This window comes from Myotis davidii, unplaced genomic scaffold (genome assembly GCF_000327345.1).
Source record: "Myotis davidii unplaced genomic scaffold, ASM32734v1 scaffold975, whole genome shotgun sequence".
Lineage (NCBI taxonomy): Eukaryota > Metazoa > Chordata > Mammalia > Chiroptera > Vespertilionidae > Myotis > Myotis davidii.
The window spans coordinates 50,088-77,707 of NW_006286791.1; the positions used below are offsets into that span (position 1 = coordinate 50,088).

The following is a 27,620-nucleotide window of genomic DNA, read 5'->3' on the forward strand; positions in this document are numbered from 1 at the left end:
GTGAACATGGACACAGAACTTGGCTGGAGATTGTGGCTAGAGATCCTGGCAAGGCTGCTGATCAACTGAACGCTGTCTCCGTGTCATTCCTTCTTCGCCGACTCCGTCCACACCTTTGGGGACCCCTGGACCTGCTGGGGTTGGACCCCAGCAGGTTGATTTTCTGCTGGAGCAGCGCTGGTTACTTTCACCTCTCAGGGCCTTTCCTCTGCGACCCTGTTGCCTTTCGTGTCTGTGCCTGCCCCCGTGCCTGGCACTTCCCGGCCCACCCCAGGGGACTTTCTCCAGAGAGTGAGTGTGGAGGTGGCAGGGGCGTGGGGTTCTCTGATTCGGCTGCCAGTTGTACGTGGCCCAGCGCCTCTGGAGGCAGCTGGGTGTTCTCCACCCTCTGAGCCCAGCAGGTCGCCATGGAACATTCAGATCACAGGGTTTAGACCTGGCTCCCACAGGTTTGCAGGCTCAGAAAACAGATGTACGTAAGTGGAGTCATTTTTCTGCATTCATGTTGTTAAACAAAACTTTGACTTGGCTTGTGCTTTGTTTTAGAAAAGTGATATTTAGTTGGGGCATTGGTAAAGTAACCAAGCTTATCCCAGGGTTCTGCCGTTCACTGCACAAGCCCGCTGCATGGGGGTTGCCTGACTGCTAATCCCAGAATGTACTGACCTCTGAGGTCCTGGGTAGATCCACAGTTTTGAGACAAAAGTTAGATGATAACTGTGTGTGAGAAGAGACAGGACCTCCGGGGAGATGATGCCGGTGGCGTTCCCTGTCCCCATAGTGCCGGGTTCAGCTCCTGGCCAGGTGAGAACTGGCCTTGGGTTGTTTCCCTGGACACACACTGGGCTGGGCTGTCCAGACCCAGGTCTCAAGGAAAACAAGCCTGTGCTGCAGGAGGTCCAGTCCCGACACCGGGAGGGGTAACCGCCCTGCCTGGAGTTGGAAAAAGTCCCTCCGCTCCCAGCTGAGGGAAAGCCGAAAGCTGAGGTTGGAGCTATCATGGCAACCAGCCCAGCCTGTTGCTCTGAGGCCTGGCCCAGCTCAGCCTGAAAGGGGTCAGACGGCCAGCACTTTCTGTACTTGGGTCACTGTGATCAATGGAAAGGTCACAACCCCTGCTGGACCGTCCCCAGAGTGACCACAGCCAACCTGTGGGCTGCAGGTCAAGGTTAGAGTCACTCTTCAAAAACGCAATGTCATGAGAAAAAATAAGGGAGGTTCTAGAACAGAGGTGGGCAAACTTTTTGACTTGAGGGCCACAATGGGTTCTTAAACTGGACCGGAGGGCGGAACAAAAGCATGGATGGAGTGTTTGTGTGAACTAATATAAATTCAAAGTAAACATCATTACATAAAAGGGTACGGTCTTTTTTTTTTTTTTTAGTTTTATTCATTTCAAACGGCCGGATCCGGCCTGCGGGCCGTAGCTTGCCCATGGCTGTTGTAGAATAAGAGAAACTTTAGTCACTACAACCAAGTGCAATGTGGGCTCCTCAGTTACTTTCTGGTTAAGAAAAATATTTGGGGACGACTGGGGGGGAAATCGTGTGACTACGATGACATGCATATAGAGGTCACTGTTTGGCAATGTTGGCTGGAGTGTGTGCGAATAAAAGGTCATGCTGTCCATAACTGAGTCTGAGATGGTTCAGTCAAAAGAATATATAAACCAGACGCACGGCACCAGTTCACTCGAGTTGACGGTCTGTGGGTGTTTGGGTGCAGTGTGTTCTGCTCTCACGTACGTTCTGAAAGTTAAAGGCGCATAGACAGACAACAGTATGGTGATTACCAGAGGGAACAGGGATGGGGGAGGGCGGAGAGGATAAAGGGGGAAAAATGGTGATAGGAGACATCACTCAGGGTGGTGAACATACAGTTCAATGTCTAGATGATTATTATAAAATTGTATACCTGAAACCCATATAGTTTTATTAACTGGTGTCACTCCAATAAATTCAATTAAAAATAATAAAAAAAGAAAGTTAAAGGTTGAGGTCCAGGGGTCTGGTGGGAGTTTCCCCAGCTTGGAGCTCAGGGATGTCCATCAAAGGAAAACTCCTTTGGTTTTGTGTTTCTTCAACTGGAGTAAATTCGATGCAGCTAATACTCACTGAGGATCGTTCTGTGTGGAGGCCTCTGTGCAAGGCTGCAAGTCTGCGGCCAGCTTGCGTGTGCAGGCGAAATGCAGGTGCTGATTCCGTGGCTCTGAGGGGCTGAGATCCTGTGTCCCTAACCCGCTCCGGAGGTGCCCTGCTGCTGGCCAGGGCCCAAACTTCGAGAAGCACATGTACAGCCCGGTGGGGCCAGGGCTTGGTGGGTGGAGGTAGGTCAGAGCCTGGGCTCTGCAGATCAGGGGAGCTGGGATCAGACCCCTGCTCAGGCATGGACTAGCCGTGAGGCCTGGGTAAGGGCCTGGCTTCTCCAAGCCTTGCTGCCTCCACTGTGGATAGGAACTCATTACATCTCCCTCCTGGGAAGCTGTGGGGACATCTGTCAATTGCAGAACCTGGCAGAAGAGAAGGCTCCCCAGGGAGAAGCTCCTGCACCTCCCAGGGTCTGGAGAGACACGGGCTTTTGCTTGGAGTCCCACAGCCGCCCTCTGAGTTTTAGAAGGTGTGTCCTCCATAACACCGACACCAGCCCCACACCAGCCTCTGGGCCCTCCCTGCGCTCCCTCTGCATCTGTGGAAGCTTGAAGGTAAATGTCACTTTGGTTGCTGATCTAGGTGGAACAGCTCCTTCCCTCCCCTCTTCTTCCCGCCCCCCCACCCCTTGTCCCCAGAAGGGGAGGTGGGAACAGCCTGGGCGCAGAGCCCACTGAAGTACTCCTGGGAGGCGGAACCATGGGCGCAGGGCTGCAGCCCAGGTTCGTGTCACAGCCTCCTGCTAGTCTTACTCAGCTTCTGTAGATTTTGTTGAATAAATGCTTCTCAGTTTGTTGCAGCCCTTTGACCAATCCCTAGAGACCCTGAATGGCTGTCTTTGTCATCCTGACCAGCATGTCAGATGTCCTCTATGGGGACAGTTGGGGTCCCTGAGCTCCCTGCACTTCCACCTGGAGGCCCCACTTCTCCTGGCTGTTCTCCACATGGCCCTGCCTCAGGGCCTTTGCATGTGTGGTTCCTTGTGGAGGCCCGCTCCCAAGGGTCCCGCAGGGTAGAGGTGGCGTGGGATGAAAGCACCAGAGACCGGGGTTTAGGAGGACTGGCACAAGGTACCAGCAACTTTATTTTTTACACACACTGCTTTATAGCTAAGCTGTGGCTGGTCATGCTTCATAGGTCACTGCTAGGGCTTGGCCTATCATAGGGAAGTAGCAGATCGTTACAGGCTGGGCAAGACTGGGCAAGCTTTGTCTAGAAATCCATCTATGTTTGACAGTTACTATGACAATCAGTTGCTATGACAAATGTCTGCTTGCCTAGATCACAAGAACTGGGGTGCAAGCCAAGTTCATGTCCTTTACATGACTTGGAGTGGGGTCAGGCTTTTCCTGGATGCTCAGGGCCTCTTACAGTTCCTGCTGCTTGCAATGCTTTCTCCAGATACACATGACTCACTTTTCAACCTCTTTTGATGTCTGCTCAAATGCTGCCTTCCTGTAAACAAAAAGGCCTTGCCAGCAGCCAGGTAAATTAAGAAAAAACATAAACATTAAAATATGGATTCAATTTATCTTTTTTTTTTTAAAGCCTCCCCCTCCCTGTCCCAGTCAATACGGATTCAATTTAATATTCTTTCCAACACTTAATAAAACCAGCAACCGTTTCCCGATTGTCTCTATACTCCTTGTGCTTGAAGTTCAGTAGAAACTCAAAAGGAGACCGTGTTTGCAAAGTCTGAGTGCCATCTGCACAAGTTGTCCAGCTCTCCAGGGGTGGGGTAGTGTCACGTATGACAGGGCGAGAGCCCACTGCCTTCTTCCTGGGTTGCTTACCCATCTGGAGTTCCTGTCCCCCGCTGACAAGCACACGGTCACCTGTTTATTGTCCCCACCACGTCAGGGCACGGCTTGTGTCTGCTGACCCTGCATTTGCAGTACCTCGTCCAGGACGAGGACTGGCACAGCAGAGCAGGGGTGCAGCATTTGCTAAGTGTAGAGTAGCGGTGGCCAAACGGTGGTCCATGGAGCACTGGTGGTCCGTGAGGTCCGAAAGACTGGCGACCGCTGGTGTAGAGGACACAGTCCGTGTACGCAGGGAGAAGTCGTCTTCTTAGGAGGGAGGCTCCTGTCATGTGCAAAGCTCTTCTCTGAGCTCACCATGTGGGTGCATGTGGAAAGAGGGGGACAGCCATGGGGGCTCAAAGGAGCCAAAGGCAGTGCATGTGGGGCGAGAAGTGGGGCGGCGGGAGAGGAGCCAGCTGATGGCCAAAGGCTCAGAGCTGCAGGCGCAGAGATGGGGAGAAATCCAGTGACGGTCACTCCAAAAAATGCCCTTTCGAGTGTCTTTAGCCTTGTGGAGGGTGAAGTAACCTCTGCCCTAATCTCCAAACCAGGACAGGGCTGCTCCCTGACCCCTACAGTATCTTAGGAAGGGGGCCCTGGTGAGGCCCCGTGAAGAGGGGTGAAAAGACAGAGAACTAGATAGAGGAGCCCTGGCCGGGTAGCTCAGTTGGTTAGTCTCGATTCACCAAGGTTGCAGGTTCAATCCTGTCAGGGCACATACACGAAGCAGCCAATGAACGCATAAATAAGTTGGACAACAGATCGATGTTTCCCTAAGAGCAATACGTTGGAACTACATTTGAGACAGAAAACTCAATGCCTCTTGTTAGAGGGACAGACGAACACAGGTGCATCCAGGTGGTGCAGGGCTGTGTGGTCCCAGTGCGGACACGGGGGTCAGGACATACGAATGGGGGATGGGCCTTCCTGTTCCACGGTGCCCTCAACACCTGGCGGCGGTCTGGGGTGAGCTGGGGAGGCACCCAGGACAGTGGCACCTCTGCATCGTCCTCACAGGCAGAGGCCCGTGCTTTATGTAGGTCTGGCAGAGAGTGCCTGCTCCCCCATCCCGCCGAGACTGCCCCAGCAGCGCCCGTCCCCCGCCTCCCCCCCCGGCTCTGTGTAGTGAACATATGAGAAGGACAGGTGCCTGAACAGTCTGTTTTCAAACCCTCATAACGGCGCCAACACCTCCCACCCCGGCTGCACTGAGCAGTTCCTCGAGAGGCGTATTTTTATGCACACTGACAGTCATATCCAATACAAGTCTGAGGCAAAGACAACTTTTTTATTGAACTTGGCTTTGATGAGTACTGACAAACCCTGCAGACACTAACACAAAGTGGTCGTAAACAAACAGTCCTTGCCAGCAGTCAGGTAAGTTCAGAGAAAACACACAAAAATCAAAATATGGACTCAATTTCATTTTTTTTCCCAACACTAACAACTGCTTTATACTCCCCTTTGTGCTTTCAGTTCAGTAAAAGGACAATACGCTGTAAAGTGTGATACCAAATCGTACAGACGACTGTTTTACAAAATACTGTAAGATCGACAGCATTAAATTATTTCCTATTTTGGACTGCCAAGTCCTCTTGGCGATTTTACCTAGGAAAATAGCATGCATCAAGTAGAAAACCAGTATTCTAAATAGTTTATCTGACATTCTTGTATGTATACGTAATGAGAATTTTAAAAAATTGTTTTTTTTCTTTTGTAGCCAAAATTTAGGCATTAAAAATAAGCCACAGTAAACCTACTGGACTTACCCACAAAATAGAGTAAGTTAGGACAGAGTCAGAGGACAGATGGAACCCAAGACACACTGTTCCTTCAGGACCCAGTCCGCAGGCAGGCACGTGCAGGAGCACGCACAGGGCACTCGCTGGTAGCCCAGAAGAGACAGGTGACATACAGCGCTATGAAGAGAAGGTCCTGCACACATCACGACAATAAATGTGCCACTTTTTGCCCTAGAACGTCTTGCTAAGACATCTTAACATGGCTGGATTACATGGCCCATTTGACTATAAGACCTATCTTTCAAGCTGAAATAAAAGTTGTTAGAAAAATAATTTGACCAATAATGATACTTTTGTAAAAAAAATGAAGTTAAAAATATCTGACAACTCAAATCTAATCTTTTCACACATCAGTTCTGGTTTTGAGTGACTTTAGGTATGATGGCGAATGTAGCTCACTAAAACCATGCAGCCACAAGGTCATCTTGTATGAAGACGTCTCACTACAAGAGCTAACAGCAGCACAATGTTCGCTGTTTCTTTCTTCCTGACCTGTGACAACACTTCGATATAGAGCAAAGAACAGTTCCCCTTCCTTGGCAGCAGGGCCTTCCTGGGTAAGTCTGCCCCCCTGGTCATGTGATTAAGGAAACCACTCAGCTGGACCATGTCATCCCAGAAGGCCTTTCTTCCGAAGCCACAGCCCTGACCAGGGAGGGGTGGCACCCTGGGCCCTCAGCTGGGAAGGAGCAATGTGGGCTGGCCCTGGTTTTGGTGAGAAACTGGGGCTCCTGCTTAGGGGGAGGGAGGCTTTCACTCTGGGAGGCCTGAGATCCCTGAGTGGAGAGCAGGCTGGGAAGCACTGGGCACCTGAGGCAAAACTGTGTGTCCCCCGTTACGATTGCAATTTGTTACTGTGCAAACTCAAGAAGGAGCCGGGCCAGGGGCTTTCCTGACGCGACCCCTGGCTCCGAGTCTGCATCCCACCCCTCATTCAGGCTCTGGGATCAGATCAAGGATTAAGCAGCGCTGCTCCAAGTTGCATTTGTTTCTCCAACTGTAAGTCTGTGTGCCTCCCACCTTTTCTAATTAAAATGAGGACTTTATAAAAACCTGCCAATGCATGACTCAGCATTTCAGATATTAGGTAACTCTGAACAAGTAAATACACACGAACAGTCCTGGCAGTTGCTTGCCTGCCTCCCAGCAGGAGCTCGGTCTCCGGGTGCTGTGGCCAGGCCTCGCAGCACTGTTTTCACTTAAGATGGGAGAGCTGCTCATGTGGACGCCGGCGATAGGCCGCCGGCACAGGCATTTACGTATACAGAGCAGCCAGAGCACGACAACTGGACGGGGGAGTGCCGGGGGCCGCTGCTCTCCGATGAGGACACTTTGGGCTTTCTGAGAGGTAGCAACACAGGGAAGGCCACAGGCCACGGGCTCTGCTCTCCTGCACACTAGAAGGCTCATCCCCAGCTGTATTTCGGATTCAGTCAGAGTGATCCGATCAAAAACTGCCCACTACCCACAGAGCCTGGGAACAAAGCTTAGGTGCTTGTTAAATGGAGACTTACATGAAAAACCACCAGAAATCAGCCAAGCAGGCAGACACGAGTACCCAGGCTGTGCACAGGCGACAGCCGATGGAGTCTGACCCCAGGCTGACACGTGGACACGTGCCAGCAGCATCCATCCGTGGTGAAGGTCACATGCTCTCGGCTCCCACGAGTGTGGAAATCCCGGTGAGCGCCAGCACAAACCGTGTTCGTAGTGAAACTTCAACCAAGATGCCCACAGCAGCGTCGTGGCTCACACTCTGACCCTCATCTATACAATTTATAAAGTAATAAAAAACACCCCACCTTTTAAAAGTTATAATTTATAGAGTATTCTGTACAAAAGCAGTTTTTACAAAGGGACTCTGCTACTGTTAGAAGAAGTCCATCGCTGTTGGCCTTCTCTTTGGGGTGGCCGTCAGCGGCTTCTTGGTCCCCGGGGGGGTGCTGGCAGGGGAGCTGGTGGGGGTCTTCAGCACCCCGTGGAGGGGCCTCTGCTCAGGGTTGAAGGCCACTCGGGAGGGGCCTGTGGGGCTGACTAAGATGCTCTTGTCTGTCTTCTTGAATTCTGCCCAACGAGAGTGAGCCACACGTTAGTGGGTCTGATTCCTCTGTCCTGCCAACCCACCCCGCGTCCTGCCTCCGCGCTGCCCAGGAGGCCCCGATGGAGCCAGGGCGCTCAGTGCAGGGCAGCCCCGCAGAGAACTGGCCTCCGGGGCTTTCTGAGGAAATGAAAGTCACCAGCAAGAATGAATTTACTCCCCAAAGAAAAATGTCCTGAGGGCCCCCTTGTGATACTTGGGTTCAATAAAGAGCCCCAGGAGGAGCCCTCTTTCTGGCATTTATTCCTCCCACACTGCCTCCCCATCTACAGACTCAACCTGGAGAGATGGAGGGAGACGGGGCTGCCCAGGTCTCTCCTGACAGCTGCTCCCCTGTGTGCGTGTGCGTGCATTTGTACGTACATACATACAGATGCGCACGCGCACAGATACTTGTGCCTAAAGAGAGTCAGGTCTTACACTCATATACTTTAAAAAACACTGGTTTCCTCTGGGAAAAAACCAACACAAATGAATCACACCCATGTTAAAAGCTGAAAAACGAGTTGTCCCACTTTCCCCCCACTCTTGGGTAGGGTGGTTCTGAATTTAGGTAGAGGCGGCTATAGCTTACAGACCATTAAATCTCAGGTCAAGACGACTAACATATTCTAGGCAGGTAGGCCATCCACCATCCACATCACCTCCTACCAGGTCAGCTCCTTCCAGAGACCCCAGAAAACCTGACCCCCAACCCCCACCTCCCCTGGCCGCCCGCTGGGGAGGTGCGGACCAACTCTGTCTCGGGAGGGGTCAGGGCCCTCCGCCCCAGGAGCAGACGGTGACTGTAAGCAAACCCCGCACTCACCCGCAGTCATGTTTCTGTTCAACCCGAAGGTGACCTTCTTGGAGCTGGATGGTGTTTTGTTGAGCTGCAGAAGAAAAGCATAATGGGAGTGAGAGGAGCACAAAGAGCTGAGGCACCCTGTGTGTCTGCATCCCTGAGCACTCATAGGTGCCCACCAGCCCACAGGAGCGCTCAGCCTGGAGGCCCCAGGGCCTGTGTCCGCCTCTGTGGCCTCATCAGGACCACGCTGCCCACGCCCCAGGTCTGGGTTGCATGAAACACTTTGGCAGGCACATTCATAGACCTGGGGGGTGGGCAGTGCCAGCACCCCTCTGCAGTAAACTGCCTCACTGCCGACTCTGCCTCTGCCTTCCAGGGAAGAAAGCAGAGCAAAATGACCATGACTGAAACCTCCAAGTTACAGGAAAAGTTCAACATTGAAAAATTATAAGGAGTTCCCACTCACTGCATCCTAGAATTTAAGCCTTAACTTGGAAGCAAAACTGATTAGATTATATCTGCAATGGGACTGAACTTTGGTGAGCAATGTACCCACATCCCCGGCCTTTTGTGCACAGAACTCCAAACTGATTTGGAGCATTTTCTCAAATTTATTCCCAGAACCCCGTATTTTTGTGTGAGTCCCCAGTTCTATCTCAGACCGTTTTGCTTTAACATTATCATTTCATCAGAGGAACCTGGCTTCTATAAGCCCAGAGTCATTTACAATATCCTGAAAGTATCTTAGGCCACTCACATGGGCAGTGGTCACTCTGTCGGTTGGAGGCTATTTACACAGCACCTACTGCTTTCTCAAAAAGTCCACCTATTGTGGGTCTCCCCAGCAGGGCCAGCCCAGGCCGTCTCCACAGCTCCACCAAGACCTCCATCTCCTGCAGGCAACCCCAGACGAGCCTCCCGCATACACTGGTCTGCATCTTGGCAGAGGCGACCCGTCCTTCATGGCCTCCTACCTGGTTTCCCAGAACAGTGCTCACCTCGCCCAACTGGGGACAGCACTTGTTCCTTCTTTTAGTCTGAGCACCTGCCAGTGTCCGTGGCAGGCCCCTCTGGTCTTCCTCCATCTGATCTGTAAATCCAGGGCCCTCGGGGGCCCCCTTCAGTACTGGTCTCTCTAGATCTCCCCTATTCCCATGAGTTCTCAGAGGAGGCACCTCTGGTCAATCCCGAGGGTCGGCCCCAGAAGCCCCAGCACAGCCCGCACAGCAGACCTGGGGTCCTGGAACAGGAGCCCGTGCGCTGTGGACAGGAGCAGAGGCCAACCACAGCCCCTCTGGTTCGGTCGTGGTGTGTTTACCTGCATAGCAGGAGTCCCAGGGGTGGCAGTGCTGCTTTTAGCTTTTCTGAAGAACAGGGGCTTTGGTAAGAAGGGGGTGTCAAACTTCACAAAGTCATTCTCAGTCCTCAGCTTCTTTTTCTTCAAAGGGCTGAAAGCTCCGCTGCTCCCCTGTGTGAGGGACGAAAAGAGAGGGGAGGTCACGCTCAGGGCCACCTGCGCCACACCTACACACAGGAAGTGAAAGCAGGACGGGTGCAGACACCATGGGGAGCGAGGCCACAGGCTGAAGGGGATCTCAGTGAGAGCTATTTACCAGTTCCGATGCCCCATCCCCCACCATTTCCGGAACCAGACTTGCAAACACCTTTTCTGGCTCAGCAGAAGACACACTTCATGAACAGAATTGCCACTTCACCATGGTAGGGCCAGAGGTTTCCTACTTTTTCAAAAAAATGTTTTTTTAAATGATTTTTTAGAGATAGGAAGGGAGAGGGATAGATGGAAACACCAAAGAGAAACATAAATCAGTTGCCTCCCACACACCCCCTACCAGTGATCAAGCCTGCAACCTGGGCATGTTCCCTGACCGGGAATCGAACAAGTGACCTTTTGGTACATGGGTTGATGCTCAACCAACTAAGCCACACTAGCCAGGACTAGAAGTGTAGAGCGCGCCTGGGAAGGCGCATGAACTGATTGCTGGCTGAGTCCAGTGGCTTCAGCAGAGCCATGTCCTAGAAACATACCATGCCAGAGGCAGGTATGTTGTTGGCCTGATCCTTAGCTCAGACGCCAGGGGGCGGGTTTCATTGTCTAGGTTTAGCCAGGCGCCAGGAACAGACGCAATCCGGGCTCAGCCAGGAGTGACAATTACAAAGAAGCCACAAGAATGAAGAATTGCAGCTTGATCCTTAACCATGATTTTACATAATTTCCTTTGTCTTGAACTCTAATAAAACTTCTGGTATCATGCTGTATATAATAAACTCGCTGCACCAGCTCTGGATCACTGTCCCTCCATCAAAGGGCAGTGTCCCACCCAGTCCCAGCTTTCCCCACTATCTCTGTGTCTGTCTCTTTCCTTTTCTCAATCCCCGGCCGCCCCTACTCAGGACTCGTCTGCTCTTTAGCCGTGCTGGTCGCGGCCCAGGAGAGAGAAAAACTTATACAGAAGTTTCCTATCTTCTCAGCAACAAGAACTATTTTTATTTTTTTTCAAACTCAAGGCTCATCTTTTGAAGATTTCTGTCTTTCTGCGGCATAGCCTTTGCTCCTGGGCTACAAGCCTGTGCAGCATGTTACCACACTAAATACTACAGGCAACTATAGCAGAGGTAAGCACTTGTGTATCTAAACATAGAAAAGGTACAGTGTAAATGATACAGGGCTCTGTACAGAGGGCCCTGCCCATGAACGGAGCTAGCTGGCCTGGAAGGTGCTGTGGGCCAGTTAGTGAGGGAGTGGTGGTGATGTGGAGGCCAGGACATTACTGCACACACTGGAGACTTTGTAACACAGTACATTCAGGCAACACTAGATTTATAAAACGTATTTTTCTTCTTCCATAAACAAACCTTAGCTTACTGTAGGTCCACTTAAGGCAGATGAAGAACATTCACTGGGTGCTTTACAGCTGACCACCACCCACAGCAAAGACTGGGCACTAGTTCTGGGACTGCAGGGGTCTGGGAAACCCAACGTGGCCAATGTCACACGGGTGGTTTGGCAAGTCCTTGGTCCTGGCTTGGAAGCTGTCTGCCTTCCCTGAGCACCCATGAGGGGCAGACCCAGGAGTCCTCTCCCATGCGCCTTCCCACCCCTGCTGGCAGAGATGTAGACACATTGCCCTTTTTGGAGGAAAACCCCCTGGTTTATCAGCAACAGTTCTAATCCTCTTGAAGAGAGGGTGCAGGCCCGTGAAAATGATGCGAAGAAGCAATTTTCTGATATTCTTAGTGAAGAAAGAGCATCAGTGAATAGTGAGTGCAGGGAGGAGGCTGCAGAGCCAAGGGAAGGTGACACAGCTTGTCAGGGGAAGATCTAGGATTAGAGCGAAGTCCAGGTGAATGTTCTGCTTTCCCCGGCTAAGGCTTCTTACTGACCAGAAACTCCCCTAACATTCACACTGCTGCACAGTAGTGCGTGCAAACACAAGTACTGAACAGGGATCAGCAAGCCTGTTCATGAAGGGCCGGGGGTAAATGTTTTTGGCTCTGAGGGCCACAAGGTGTCTACCACAACTACTCCTCTCTGCAGCTGAGGAGTGAAAGCAGCGGGGAGTGTGCACGATCAGGCGTGGCTGTGCGCCAATGCAGTTATGTTTGCCGACTACTGAATGCACGGTACGTCCGGAGTGAGGGTGTGAATAGTGGAACCAGAGTCCGGTTTTCATTCATATATGGGTCTAGAGAGCCAAGCGGAAAGAAAGTCTTTTCATTAAAAAGAAAGCATGGGCTTGGGACTGGTCATGAGTTGAAAGAAAAATAAGACCAGCATTTGATGGAGGAACTTGTCTGCCTGTTTATAGTGAAGGGCGGCCTGTCTGCCTGGGCCACGGACCATTCTCCCAGCTTGATGTGGCCCTTCTGTAGCCCCTCAAAGCGAGCAGTGTGGTGGGGGCAGGGGAGGGTGGGAGTGGAATGAGGAGGCGGGTGGTGACTGTCTCAGACACGGAAACGGGTCACGTTTCTTTACTGTTGGTAAAGGGAACTATGAACCATGACAGCTGCTTAGTTCAGAGGCCTGACCTGTCTCCCCCTCCTCCCTCCACCGCAAACGGAAGCCCAAGGCAGGGCCCCTGACCTTTCTTGCAGCAGGAAGCCGTGGCCACCCTGCCTGGAACCCAGTTGCCTTACCAGAGCCTGGACGAGCTTGAGTTCAGATTCCAGTCCTCTGCTGTGTTCAACCAAGTTCAGCATCTCTCTCATTTTCTTCCTCTTTTTGAAGATGGCAGTTTTTTGAGTGGACGGGTTGTAGAGGTCAAGACGGCTGGGCTCCCCCTTCTTTTTCTTCAGTCTCCCACCCGGGGGCAGGGTGGCGGGGCAATCCCCTCCGTCTGCTGGGCTGGCTGCAGGGCCTTCCTCCTGGGGCGGGGGCCAGGCCAGCGTGGGCGGGCTGCCATTGGCCAGGGGAGCCCTGAGTTTCCGCTTCCTCTTCAGGGCTGGGGCTCCACTGGCTGGGGAAGCCTGCGGGACAGGCACCGCAGCATAACCACTGTCGGGGCCACCTTGACACAGGTCCTCCAGAGGCGACACTGTGGGCTCGGCAACCAGTTCCTGGAACCGAGGGCTCCTCTTCCTTGGTCGTTTCCTCCTGCTGTGCGTGGGAGGCTGCACGAGGGGGTGCTCCGAGCTGCTCTGCCCCTGGGGGCTGGGCGAAACCCCTGCCCCTGGCGCAATCCCACCCAGCTTCTGGGCTCTTCCTGGACCTGCCTCTGGCTCATGGTCCCCGTTCTGCTCTGGGTCCCCATTCTGTTCTGGGGGGACGGCTTTGACCCCTGACCCCAAGTGTTCAGGCTGAAGGTGGTTCTTCTTCTTTTTCCGTTTCCTCTTGTGAACACCAGCTTTACTCTCCTCTTCCTCAGCAAGAAAGAACCTGGTTCCTAGAAAGACACATAAACCAATGAGCAGGCGCCCCCTCGCCAAGCAGACAGCAGGTCTCGCAGGGGGTTCTGGGGCAGAGTGAGTGACCTACAGAATGCCTGTGGGGCTGTCTTACCCCCAGAAAGGCTCTGATCCTCAGCGCACGTGAGCTTCCTGAGCTCTCTGCTTTGGTCCCATTTCCTCCCTTTCCCAGCTGTGATTAGAAACCTTGCTAATGCCTTTTCAATATAAATGGAGCTGAAATATATTCAGATTTCTACTAATTTTCAGGCCAAAGGTAAAGCCACAGATCCAGGTGGTAGTAAGACAAACGAGTCACAGGGCAGTGTTTATCTCCTTCTCAGATGCTACCGGAAGTGGGAATGCGGGTGTCCCAGAAAAATCAAATACTCAGAAACAATCTTTACTTTTCAGCCATAAGAGCAAAAGCGTTTGCTCTGTAACGATTTATCAAGACAGTGGCTCAGAGGTTCTCAGGACCGCAGAGGGGCCCAAGGTCGCTGAGGGCAGCCCACCTCTCCTTCTCAGGCCTTGCTAGTCCCAAGCCTTATGCCTCACCTTCACCTTTGTCCATGTCCATTTTCTCTAGAAGCTTATTTCCTTTTTTCTTATGCCTTCCTTGACTGAGGGTCTGGTCATCTTCATCAGCAGAAATGTCCTCAGCAAAACTGAGTTGAGACACACTGCCTGCTGGACACCAAAGTCACACACAGTCAGTTTTGAGGCCCTGACAGCTGTCCCCAGGGGCCTGAGAGCATACCTCCTCCCCACCTCATTTGCCTCCCGGTCACTGTTCCTCACTACTTCTCCATCCAAACCTCAAAGCTGCTAACACAGGGACTTTAGGCTCTCAACTTTGTGGCTTTCTCACTCAAGGCAAGGGACTGTAAATCTTGGGCAACATCATCTCCAGATATGCCAACCAGGTCTGGGCACCCGAGTTCTAAGCACCTCAGGGGCCCAAGGGATGGGGGCAGTGAGCCAATGATTTGCTCAAATGTCACCACGTTTATAGACAGCAGTTCTCCCAGGGGACAATGGATCTTACAGTCACAAAAGGGACCCGGAGAAATCGACTGTTCTTAAAAAAGGTCAAACTGAAAACTACATGGACCAATAAAAAGCCTTCTTGTTCAAATGCCCCCTCTCCCCACCAATACAGCCTCGTGTCTGGCTCAGCGTGGCTCCTGGGATGGGAGAGTGGGTGGTGAGATAAAAAAAGAAAAAAGCCCCACACAGTGGTTCTTCGGGCTTCTCTCAGCTGGGCAGCAAGTGGCGTAACTGACGATCTTTCAAAGATAAAGGCTACTACTCTTTCTTATGCTTTTAATCTTGCTTTTTTACTCTTTGGCCTAAATGTGCTCAGTGAGGTCCACATTTAGGTAAGAACATCAGTTCTAATGCTCTGCCTTCCTCACCTTCAGAGAGATCTTGGAATCTGAAAAGGAAAACAACAAAAGTTCATAAAGAAATCCCCTCTTTCTGTCTTCTATAAACATATGCACAAACTTTAAGAAACACGTGATATTTAGAATTCACATTCTTTTTCCTCTAGAAGGGAAGGGGGAAAAGGCAGTGTGACGCAAAGGCCAAAAATGAAGGACAAGATCACCCTCAGTTAACTTGGTTTCTTAGTCTCCAAAGGCTGACAGAGCTTAGATTCTCTGCCTCTACTCAGCTCCCCTCTGCTTACCACGTGGAGAAATGAAAGCAGTGCTTAGCCTATAAGATTTGGTGCATTAGATTACAAAGGAAGTGGGCAGAATGGGGGAGTGGCAGGAGGACTGAATCCAGCTCTGTGTCTGGCAGCTACAACTCTGGGCCGGCGGTGACTTCCCTGTGCCCGAGTCAACCATGCGTCAGAGGAGGGAATTACAGAAGGCCGCTTATGAGCCTTTACCACATAACGTGAAGTAATTTAAGTGCTCAGAACAGTGCCTGCTTACATGGAATGTGATCAAACTCAGCTATTGTATATCATCAATCATAATAGGCCACAGGGCTCTGCAGTGAATACTGGTACAGTCATAACGATACCAACGACGACTGCAGCATAACCACACCAGGGGTGGGGGAAGGGGTAAAAAGCTACACGCCTACCCAGCTCAGTATCGCACCAACAGGTAACACCTCCGCAGTACACTCACATTGCAATTTTTTTTTAATTTTTTAAACATATTTTATTGATTTTTTACAGAGAGGATGGGAGTTGGATAGAGAGTTAGAAACATCGATGAGAGAGAAACATCGATCAGCTGCCTCCTGCACACTCCCCACTGAGGATGTGCCCGCAACCAAGGCACATGCCCCCGACCAGAATCGAACCTGGGACCCTTGAGTCCATAGGCCGATGCTCTATCCACTGAGCCAAACCGGTTAGGGCTCACACTGCAATTTCTCAACCTAATTTTAGATATTATCAATAGATTTATTTTTATAATTATTTTTTAATACACACCCAGGGTATTTTCCCCATTGATTTTTTTGAGGGAGTGGAAGGAAGGGGGAGAGGGAGGGAGAGAGAGTGAGCTAGAAAAAGACAGATATGAGAGAGACACACATGGATTGGTTGTCTCCAGCACACAGCCCCAGTCAGGCCGGGATCAAACCTGCAACCCAGGAACATGCCCTTGACAGGAAATTGGAACCTTCGGTGCATGAGCCAATGCTCTAACCAGTCAGGGCAGACCTCTTTTTACATCATTATGAAACCGCTGAGTGTGGCTGCATTTGCAGAATGAGACACGAGGGGTGGAGGTGGGGTGGAGTGGTAGGCAGGTGACTGTCATAATTAAACACTGTAGTTTATAAGTGCATATATATGCTAAAAATAAAAAATGTAAGCATGGTAACAGCATGTCCTATACCATGAGATAAATGGAAAGGCTGGACTTGAACATGAATGAGAATCAAGGGACACCTTCTCAAGCAATCACTTACTTCTTGATTAGCTTGCAGAGACGTTTCCTGTTGAAGGGAGGGATGTTTTTCCTGTTGGTTATTTCCAGGAGTCGGTTCGCAACAGCCTTATAGTCAAACTACGTGAGAAGAAAAAAGAACATAAACCTACAGTAACCTGGAAATGCACCTCCTAGGGCAGTGGTGGCGAACCTATGACACGTGTGTCAGAGGTGACACGCGAACTCATTTTTTTGGTTGATTTTTCTTTGTTAAATGGCATTTATATATATAAAAATAAATATCAAAAATATAAGTCTTTGTTTTACTATGGTTGCAAATATCAAAAAATGTCTATATGTGACACGGCACCAGAGTTAAGTTAGGGTTTTTCAAAATGCTGACACGCCGAGCTCAAAAGGTTCGCCGTCACTGTCCTAGGGTCAGAGCACCCCCAGCTGGGACTCTGGAAGCACTCATAGGGGCCGTCAGAACAAGCACCACTAAGACTGGGCAACCAAAGATTTAAGCAAGATCTCTGTGGTAAAATATACCACATACAATTCACTTGGGTGTGCTTCTTTGTAATGTAATTTACAAAGATGTCCAATTTGCACTTGGTAACATAGTAACCTTTATTTAAAAAGTATTACTAAGCCCTAGCCAGTTTGGCTCAGTGGCTAGAGTGTTGACTTGCAGATTGAAGGGTCCCAGATTGGAGTCCGGTCAAGGGCATGTACCATGTACCTCTCTGTCTCTCCCCTTCCATTTCACTCTCTCTAAAAATCAATGGAAAAATATTCTTGGGTGAGGATTAACCAAAAATAAAAATAAGCAGTATCGTTGAGCAGATTTTGCTGTATGGAATATATCTTAGCAAAATTCCATCATATTTGGATTTGTCTGCAATAAGCTCATGATAAAGAAGGTGACATTAGTGACTGAAGGGATGGAAAGGACTTCACACCTTAGGCCTTAGAGTTTAATTAGCTCTGACCCTAATTCCCAATTAGCCAAGCCACTCCACAGTAAATCTATCTTCTAAAAAAAGCAACAACTGCCACCAACCTGGAGAAGTGACCCAGTGTCTTCCATGCTTCCACCGCCATCTGTCTCACCTTCATCACTGATTCCTTCCTTTCTGGAGTGATATTTGCCCAGTGCTATCAAAACACAGCCAAAGACAAAATTCTTCAATTACACAGCAATGACTACTCCCGAAGGAGCCACTGTCTAATTAGGTGTCTCTTACTAAAAAAGAAAATTTCCTTAAAGAGAAAAACCCTGCAATACATTTACTAGTATTATTTCCCAAAGATGTTTTGGGTTTTCAGCTGCTGGACATGAAAAAATATCCAGGAGCAATCATAAATTCGGCCTTTATATCGATTACAGACAAGCCTCCCTGGCCTTCAATCCTGTTCAGCACACATGGTTGCCCCCTCCAGACAGCGCAGCGGACGGGAAGCTGCTAGTCAGGGGTTCAGGCACCATGTGACTCTGGCTGTGGAAGGAGTATGGATTCAGGAGCCTGTCTATCCCTAATTTCAGATAGGTTTGGGCTGTAGTAAAAAAAATCTGTATAGTAGTATACTAACTTCATGGAGCTGCTACAGGAGGCACAAGTTAATATATAAATGCAAATTTTAACATTTAATAAATAATTCAAAAAGCACTAAAGCCCATGAGAAAGCAGATAAAAATTACTAATGAAAACTCCACTTTTCAAACTTGAACTGTTTCTGGATTCCTAGGAGTTCATTAGTGGTGTGACCTCTGGCTGTGCCCTGAGCAGGTGCTAGTGCTCCTGGAGAGAGAACTCTCTAGTTTAGATAGAAACATGGGGAGCAGGGGGACCCAGAGGCAGCTGCCATGACCACATAGAATCTATTCAGGCTTTTAAATTAACCCACCACCTATGTGGAATTTAAAATTAAAATGTTTCTTCTTTTCCTTGTTTTTTGTTAAAAAAATAATACATGATAAATGTAGAAAATCAGAAAAAAGTATAAAACAAACAGAAGTCACTTAAAATTCTGCCACATGGGGCTATTAATATTAACATTTTGATATATATCCTCCCTGATTATGTAAGGCACATGTAAATGTAAAACAAATCAGGCTCTTCCCACATAGAGTTTTTATGTCTTGCTTTCAAAAACATGATTAAATTTGTCTGGTCACTGGTTTAGAAAACTCTGCATTTCAAAATGGCTTCAAGGATGCCCTCACCATGCACTACAGCCGTGCACCACCGAGTTCTGATGGGTCACAACTTTAATGCGTATTCTCTACATGACTGCACGGATATAAAACAGTGCTAAGAACAGTGTCAGCCCACAGTGGGCATTTAAACTCCCAAGAAAAAGAACCCCGAAGGAACTCCGAGATCAGAAGGCTACAGAAACAAGTGTGTGCTCACAACACACACATCAGGCCTCCTGTCGAGGACCCTCTATAGATCCCAGTCCACATTAGGATGTTGAAATACAACTGAAAAGCCAAAATAACAAAAACAAACAAAACCCAATGCAACACCAACAATGACAAACCCTTGGGGAATGTCCCGCCATCCCGGGAGATAAGAATCGGGTGGGCCCTAACTGGTTTGGCTCAGTGGATAGAGCGTCGGCCTGCGGACTGAAGGGTCCCAGGTTCGATTCCGGTCAAGGGCATGTACTGTGGTTGCGGGCACATCCCCAGTAGGGGGTGTGCAGGAGGCAGCTGATCGATGTTTCTAACTCTCTATCCCTCTCCCTTCCTCTCTGTAAAAAATCAATAAAATATATTAAAAAAATAAAAAGAATCGGGTGGGTGGCACAGGGTCTTCCCCAGAGGACCCCTGAACAAAACAGGGGTTGGGAATATGCATCGGCTTCCTTTCTCAGGTGTTCAAGCCAAAGCCATCTTTGAAAAATTCGACTGTAGTCATTGAGATCCCAACAAATGTATTAAAGGGTGCTTAAGGACACTCTCTTACCTGTCTTCTTTTTACTGAATGTTTTTCTCCATGTCACCTCATTTTCAGCTATCTCTTCTGCAGGGAGGTTGCTGTCACCCACTGTAGTTTTCTGTTCTTCCATCGTCTCTTCAGGTACAAAAGGAGACTGATCTACAATGACTTCAAAAACACCCCTAGCTATAGTCTGCACCAGTGTATGGCTGAGGGGGAAGCACAGCAAAGAGGATGTGATTAAAACCAATGGTCTGGAACTCATTGTCTGAAGAGAACAGAGGGATGAGAAGTAGGGGTCACTGCACCTCCCATTTCAGCCTACCCAGGACCCGGTGTGACCACCCAGCTGCTCTGCAAGCACACGTATTCCTAACTACACTTCTGTGCTAAGCAGTGGTGGCTGTAAGGAGCCAGTCCAGGGCTCTGTGCCAGAAGCAGTGGGACCAGCAACAGACTGAACTCTGGGTGGGGGAGTGTGTGATTCTTGGAATGACTGGGATCAAACAGCAAAGCCGTATTATGACTCAAAGCTTCAAACGTCTTGCCAATGGGAATTAAGCGTTTGGCTGTTATTAGCTCTGGACAACCATCCCAGGTACCTTGTATCATGCTGAACAACACAAAACAACCCACCTCTCCCAATTAACACTAATTGAAGCAACAAAAACAAACATGGGAATCACTTACTCCTTAGTCTTGGCAGCAATTTTGCAGAATGGATCAATAAACTTGAGATTCTGATCTGCTAAAAGCTGTAATTTAGAAATCAAATAGGAAAAAATAAAAATAAAAATAGGGGAAAAAAGAGCCTTTTCTCCTTTCTGACAAGTCCTTGAAAAAGGTATCACTTGTTTTTTTCACACAGATTGAATCAGACTGAGCAACACTTATCTCACAATGCCAAACGCACTGTGCATGAATCACCCAGGTGCCCAGAGCCAGGCCAAAGCCACAGCTGCCCTCCAGCCGCTGGGGCATCTTAGCACAGTGACCCTCCAGCACCGCTCCACACTTCCTCCTCTGTGGAGTAGCTCTGTATGGATGGTCAGAGAATGAGATGAGGGAGTATTTTTTTAATACAACATTTATACTTTCTTTAATTTAAAAAAATACTTGTCCACTGCAGAACACTTGTGAAAGAAAAAGTAAAAGTTGCTCACAATTTTTAATTCAGATAGTCACTGACACGCTAAAGAGTGTTTCCCCTCCAGTCCTTTGCCTATTCCTGGATGAATGCACACTCACACAAGTCAGACACCTTTGCACAGCTTGGCCTACTGCCTTTCTTTCCTACTGCTTTTTAAAAACTCAGTATTCTGAGCATTTCCTCATGTTCTCAAATTCTTTACTGGACCATGTAGGTGCTTTCGAACGTTTCCTAAGTTAGATTGCATACACATCCTTAGTGCATGAATCATGCCCACATGTCTCATTAGTTGCTTAGGACACATTCTTAGATGGGGAAGGAATGTGTCAAAAGCCAGGTTGAACTGATTCACGCTCTGTCACTGGCAGTGCAGAGGGCCACCAACAGCACTGCATTCCAGCTCACAGGAGGATCTGAAGAGCGAAGCCCTGAGCCCTGTTCAGGTTAGCTGTGGTCTCATCACACTGCTGGCAGACGTCAGATTGTTTCTTACCTCTATATCAATGAAGTGGAATTTCACCCCATTTGGAGACTGACTCTCAGGGTGTAAGACTTCCTTCATCAAGACATCGAGGAAAAGCTTGATTCGGCTGAAGAAAACAACACATATGGGCCTATTAACTGTAGTGTGCCAACCCCCACAACCCCCGGGAATATGTAACATTTACTCTCATGCTACACTGCACCACAAGCCATGCGAGACTGAGAAAGTTTTACAAGGAAAAAAGTAACTACAGAAGTCAGTATAAAAAGCTGACTGTCTTATGTACTCAACTCTTTCATATTCCTCCGCTGGGTTTAAGTTCTTTATGCGAAAGGGGTTTTTGCCTCTCATAGCACAGATGTGGCAATTCATACTTGGTGATTAACTGAAAGGCTTGAAAAACAAACTATTACCTTAAAAGTTTTCAGGCCACCAAATGTTAACCCAAATAGTTTACCAACCTTTCCTCCCAGCCATTCTGCTTCAGGACTTCAAAGGACTCCCTCAGGACCAGACGGATCAGCTAAAGACAGACAACTTGTGTTACAAAAGGAAGGAGGATTGATCAGTTTTGTAGAATGAGACAATGACACGGGTGTAGCCTGGATCCCCAAATAAGAAAATATCCACAATAATCACGTTTAACTTTAGATCATAAAATGCTAACTAAAGGTCCCCAAACTGGTCCCTAACATCTGAAAGAGACAAGAGAGCGGTCTCTGAGTACAGTTCAAAGGCTGTCTAATGTTCACTTTGCTTGTCATCTCAGCAATCCCAGAACTAACTCTGCTTCACAATCAAACCTTCCCACTGTTTTTAAGATGCTGAATGTTCCCTCCCTCTCATGAGCCTTTGCAGTAACTGGGATGAAGGCCTGCTGATCTCACCATGTAGTACTTGTCCAGGCGCAGCCTGTCGATCCCTTTCCACTCTCGGTTAATGGTTTGCCAAAAGGTCTGAATGAACAGGTGCTCTGCAGTGAACAGAAGGCTCTGAATGCTTGGTTTCAGGTTAACACATTACCATAAAGCACAAAAGTAATGAAAAGAAACAAACCAGGATTATTCATGTTTTACTTTTCTCAAGAATTCTTGGGCTGCTAGAAAATTTGGTCAATCATTAAATATGCTCAATAATTTCTTTTACATTTAAGCAAAAGCACATTATAGTAACAGGAAACCTGGTAATATCTTAATGCTTAACTAGAATGCTCTCTGGAGCATTTTTCTTTATCTCCTAAAAGCCAAGTTTCTAAATCAGAAGATTTTCTGAACCACACCTACTGGTCTTTTCCACCAACCTACACCTAAGAATCCAAAGCCAGTAATTTTGATGGACACCTGAATGACTCTTGTAGAAACTCAGCTTTCTGTTTCATGCTCAGTGTCAGCTGGGTGAGCTATAACAAAACATTCGATTTTTCTCTTCTGAGCCACAAAACTAGCATTTTGTCAAAAAAAATATTTATTCACTTCTTTTTGCACAAATCTTTCTTGATACATGAAGACCTATACCATATTCTATGTGTAGGATTTTGTTCATTACATGTCAGTTGGGGCTCGGCTCAAGTTCAGACAACCTTTGAGGGCCATGAAGGCTATTGGATGGCTTTGTTCACAGGAAGGGGGAGCAGGAAAACTCATTCTGCAGTCTCATTTGTCCCCTGGAAGTAATCAGAGCCTGAGTGTCCCAGCAGTAATGTCTCTCCCCTGTTTATCCTTTTTGGTAAAGGGGGGATACTTTACAGTTTATTACCAGTGACAACCTTAACGGCTCTAGTTTTGGGGATAAACCTGGCATCCAGAGGGTACTGCACACACTGACATATGCACGGATAGCTTCTAGGACTGTTAAAGTAACTCAGAATTTGGAAATTCTGGAGGATTATTTAAGGTATATTTTTTTGAAATCTTTGAGATATCCAATATGATATTCTACAAGGTACTCCTTCACCCTCTTTCAGAGTCAGTATCTAAGTTTATCATAGTTTCTTCCCATGGGAAGAGTTTGTCACCTGACATCTACACACTGATACCCCAGGTTCACATTAAATTAGACCACTGGGAAACGGAAGCTTGGAAGGAAGGAGAAGGAATATAGATTAGATATCATAGGCAAGTTACCAAATGCGAAAAGCAAGGACGTTTTGAGAGGCATGAAAACATCAGGACTTACGAGCCTCGGAGTTGTTAACAGCATGGATGAGCTGGGAAATCGTGTTCGCTAGCTCCTCCTGCAAAGGCGGGTTGGGGAGAAACATTAGGGTTATTATGTGGCAACATTGTGAGATGACAGCACCACGGCCCATATCTGTTTGGGTAGGTGGGTGAGTGAGAATCTGTACCTCTGTTTTCAATGTTACTTCCACTAAGAAGTGTGCATGTGGGTATCTAAAAAAAATCCTCCAATTTCAATGGACTCCTGTGCCAATTTCATATGCCTCTGAGATTTGTTTAAGCTATCTGCTTAAAAAGGTATCTCTAGCTATCTGTTCAAATGACCTACAGAGGAAATAAATTAGCTGTCAATTCCTGGCTTAAAAGATACATTAAAACTTAAATTGAGATGTCTATCCTAATCCCCCAGTAATGGAAACACAGACGCCCAGGTCTCTCACTCTAGGAAACGCAGTGAGTGGAATTAGAATGCCCTCTCCCTGGCTGGCTCAGACAGGCGGCAGCGGCAGGGTGGAGGCAAGCACAGGGAATAGCACCTCAGGCTCTGACCAGCGCCAAAGTGCCTTTGGAAACACAAGTCCTACTCAGAGGCAGCAAGCTTGCTTGTAGAGAATTTGGTGGTTTGGGTCTTAAGGGGACTGTCAACAAAAGAATTTTTATGAGTTATGTAAAATATAGATTTTCTCATAAATATTATCTGCACTTCCCCCCCCTCAGGTCTCCCTCGCCCATTTCTAATGAATTCCCTGAAAGCGAATTTCTTATTCCATTTCCTTCCTCCACTAAAGCTGCTAGCTGTTACTTTTGAATGGAATTTAAAAATATGTTGCCTTGCTATCCTACTCAAAATATGTTCAGGTTAGTAAAAGCAATAATCAGAGTGAGTTACTACATGGCTTGGAGGAAAAGGCAGAGTTGTGCCTTAAAAACCTAAAATCCACCCATGATGTTTAGAGGGTTTTGAATGGCATTTCAAGGCTTCTCTCTTCACTTTGCTTTTACACATCACAACTGAACTCTTTAAGCAGTGAAATTGTTTTTCTAAACAGTGGTGGTGGGAGTGCCCACGGGCTCCGCAGACGGGTCCCCATGCACACACACACCTGTGACAAGTCTCCGCCGACTGCCAGTGTGGGCATCAGGAGGGGCCGCGAGTGGCTCTACGAAGACCCTGACCCCAGGGAGGCGGCTGCCCGTCCTCTGCACCACTTAGACCTGTGGCAGAGGTCGGCATGGGTCAGGCTGCTCACAGGTTCTGAGACCAGTGCCGTGACATGTTTACCACAAATAGAAAACAAACAACACTTTAAGATAAACCCTGCCACGGGACTGTGAAACCGCAGAGGAATGACAAACCTTTAATTTATGTGAATTCTTTATCATCTGAAAAGGTAATTAACCTCAACGCTTGGACACTGCACCCTTTTCCACATGATCAGAGGCGACAGGGAATCCTTAAGCACATTAGGGGACTGATACAACAAGTCTCTCTTATCCCTCTAGGCCAGTGTTTGGCAAACTGCGGCTCTCGAGCCACATGTGGCTCTTTGGCTCCTTGAGCGTGGCTCTTCCACAAAATACCGACTTCTGCGAATGGGCCACGAAGTTTCAATCACACTGTACATGCGCGCCCGCACGTGGTATTTTGTGGAAGAGCCACACTCAAGGGGCCAAAGAGCCGCAGTTTGCCGACCACGGCTCTAGGCCAAAGATCCAGTAATGTGACAAAAGGAAGTTCATGTTACCTGCAGAAGGGGTTCATCCTGCACCCACATGCAATAGAAGAGCCCTTTCCATATTTTTAGAAGTTCTTCTTGACTGAAACCTCCTAGAGGGCAAAACAACACAAAATCGTATTTCAGAGTCCTTGCATTTCTTTTCCTCAAGTTCAGAACTGCCACATGAGCAGTGAGAATAACCACATACATTTCATCTGCAAAGGGCTTTTCTAATTGAAGCACATATTTCCTCATTGTTATAAAACAAGCACATTTAAAGTTGGCAGTTTTATCAGCTATGGGGCAGAGTGGTAGTGATCGTGTGTCCTTATTGCCTGAGTAATGTGAGGAATCACAACAAAAAATTAACTAATGGGGGTACTTATTTATAAAATGAGCTCCCCTCAATGCCCCTCTGCTGAAACTAGCATCTCCCCTGCACTCCATCATTTTCATTGGTCTTGCAAAGTAAAAATGCAAATCCTACAAGAGATGCAAGGATTTGCTCAAGTCCCACCCAACTGGCCCCAGGGACACTGGCAAAGCTTCGGGATATTTTTGCTAAGATGATCCTTTTAAGATCACACTTGCTGTACCCCGACATAACCCCCTCCCAGTTACGGTTTTCATTTACTGGGCAATTTTAGTCTTGTTTTAAGTGGCACTGTGGTTAGCCTTGTTCTCATTATGCAAGTCCTCTACCTCCGCCTGTACCACCTATGACCAAACCACAAGACACGCACAGCCTTCTATCTGCTGGGACCAGTGATGGCGAACCTTCTGAGCTCGGCGTGTCAGCATTTTGAAAAACCCTAACTTAACTCTGGTGCCGTGTCACATATAGAAATTTTTTGATATTTGCAACCACAGTAAAACAAAGACTTTTTCCCCTCGATATTTATTTTATATATTTAAATGCCATTTAACAAAGAAAAATCACCCAAAAAAATGAGTTTGCGTGTCACCTCTGACACGCGTGTCATAGGTTCGCCATCACTGTCTGGGCCATGGGATAATTGCTGCGTGACGTAAGGAATTAGAAAATTAGGAAAATTAGGAGTTTCCAAGCTTGTGGAGAATAAACCAAACCCCCAAGTCTTTTATGCATCTTACAAATGGTCTTTACTAATGTTCCTCTAGGACAGTGGTTCTCAACCTTGGCTGCACATTAGAATCACCTGGGAATCTTTTTAAAATCCTGATTTCTGGGCCTCATTCTCCGGAAATTCTGTTTCTTTGTTATGGGGTGAGGCCACAACATTAGTAACAAAGAAACAGAATTTCCAGAAGATGAGGCCCAGAAATCAGGATTTTAAAAAGATTCCCAGGTGATTCTAATGTGCAGCCAAGGTTGAGAACCACTGCACTAGGAGGTACTAGGAAGTCTTTTGGAGGAGCAAACTAAGATCAACCAGATAAATGTAAACAAGTATATATTTGGAATCAATGTGACCTCAATATTCCAAAAGATAATTACAAAGTGACAAACATCATTTTGATGGACTGAAGTTTAATTAGTCCATACAAAGTGAGCTTTATACCTTTATGGATATTGATTTCTAAGTTACTAAAGACTTCTCTTATATTAATAATTTTACTATGGTCTATTTTGATTCCTTATGTTCTCACTTAAATTATACCAGAAACCATAGGAAAATTAGTTTATTGAAGTGCATTTCCTTTGAGGTTGGCCAATGACGAGCCAATTGGTTTTCCTCTCCTCCTGTTACAAACAAGCCACATCTGGGGATCTGCCTATAGAGAATACAACATGATTGTGTGACTGACAAATTCCACAGAACTGAGCCAACTGCAGTCCTGATTGTAGTAACTTTGTGATAGGGACCTGTGCTTATATTCATCCACGTTAAAACTAATGAACGAGTGGATGTGGGCAAAGATCACCAATGGCTGCTAAAACATTAGATTAAAAATTACTGAGCAACTTTAAAATGGATAAATCAGAACACCACCACACAAACACAAACCCAGTGGTCCATCTCTACTTGCAAATTGCAAACATCAGCAACTATTCATTCGCTGCCAGATGTGATGCACCACCTGCTAAATAATCTTACAAAAACAAAAAAGCTGCTATGGTGGTAGTTCAGAATGGGTCACCAAAGATCCGCCTCTGTTGTATGTGGACTGTCATGAGCTGAAGGCAACCGAGACCCTGCAGGCTCCCGGGCAACGCTTCTCTCTCCCTTAGGGAATTTAAATTAGGGGCCTTGCCATAATAAGAGTTTCACCAGAAGTTGCTTTTTGACCTGTATATACGGCAGGGCAGCTACTAATTACTGGACATCTGCTCTGGTCATCCTGCAATGTCCCTCCTCCCCTCTGTAGCCCCAGGTGCCTTACCGCATCCTTAGCTCAGGTCACATATCCCTCATTTTAACTTTGTCTCTGTCCCTCTCCTGTATGTGGGGTCTGACTCTCTGATATATGGGGTTTCCATATGTACATATGTAATAAAATTTGGTTACTTTCTTACCTGTCTCATGTAGACTTAACGATTAGACCAACGGGAAGAACACTGAAAGGAGTTTCTTCCTCCTGCACATTAACCTACACCTCATCAGGTCTAACTATTAATGCCAGTTTGCAAGAAATGCACAGGCAGAGAAACACGCCAAATGAGACCATGGGATGGAGACAGCAAAACCCTAAATGTGGGAAATCCTCAGGACAAATGACAC

The 27,620-nt window shown here is 47.8% G+C and overlaps 1 protein-coding gene across 1 annotated transcript in view; it reads right to left on the reverse strand.

Moving 5' to 3' along the window:
• Window positions 1-5,216: 5,216 nt before the first annotated feature.
• RRP1B (ribosomal RNA processing 1B) overlaps window positions 5,217-27,620 on the reverse strand; it is a 30,081-nt gene continuing 7,677 nt past the window's right edge. Inside the window, exons 3-17 of the mRNA XM_015560621.1 lie at window positions 24,946-25,028; window positions 23,199-23,256; window positions 21,911-21,996; window positions 21,485-21,546; window positions 21,033-21,129; window positions 20,080-20,144; window positions 19,417-19,598; window positions 17,505-17,599; window positions 16,479-16,576; window positions 14,957-14,976; window positions 14,097-14,225; window positions 12,792-13,537; window positions 9,955-10,104; window positions 8,658-8,721; window positions 5,217-7,815 (exon numbers count right to left, since the gene is read on the reverse strand). Coding sequence (XP_015416107.1) covers window positions 7,622-7,815; window positions 8,658-8,721; window positions 9,955-10,104; window positions 12,792-13,537; window positions 14,097-14,225; window positions 14,957-14,976; window positions 16,479-16,576; window positions 17,505-17,599; window positions 19,417-19,598; window positions 20,080-20,144; window positions 21,033-21,129; window positions 21,485-21,546; window positions 21,911-21,996; window positions 23,199-23,256; window positions 24,946-25,028 — 2,129 coding nt within the window. The 3' untranslated portion in view covers window positions 5,217-7,621. The remainder of the gene's footprint in view (window positions 7,816-8,657; window positions 8,722-9,954; window positions 10,105-12,791; window positions 13,538-14,096; window positions 14,226-14,956; window positions 14,977-16,478; window positions 16,577-17,504; window positions 17,600-19,416; window positions 19,599-20,079; window positions 20,145-21,032; window positions 21,130-21,484; window positions 21,547-21,910; window positions 21,997-23,198; window positions 23,257-24,945; window positions 25,029-27,620) is intronic.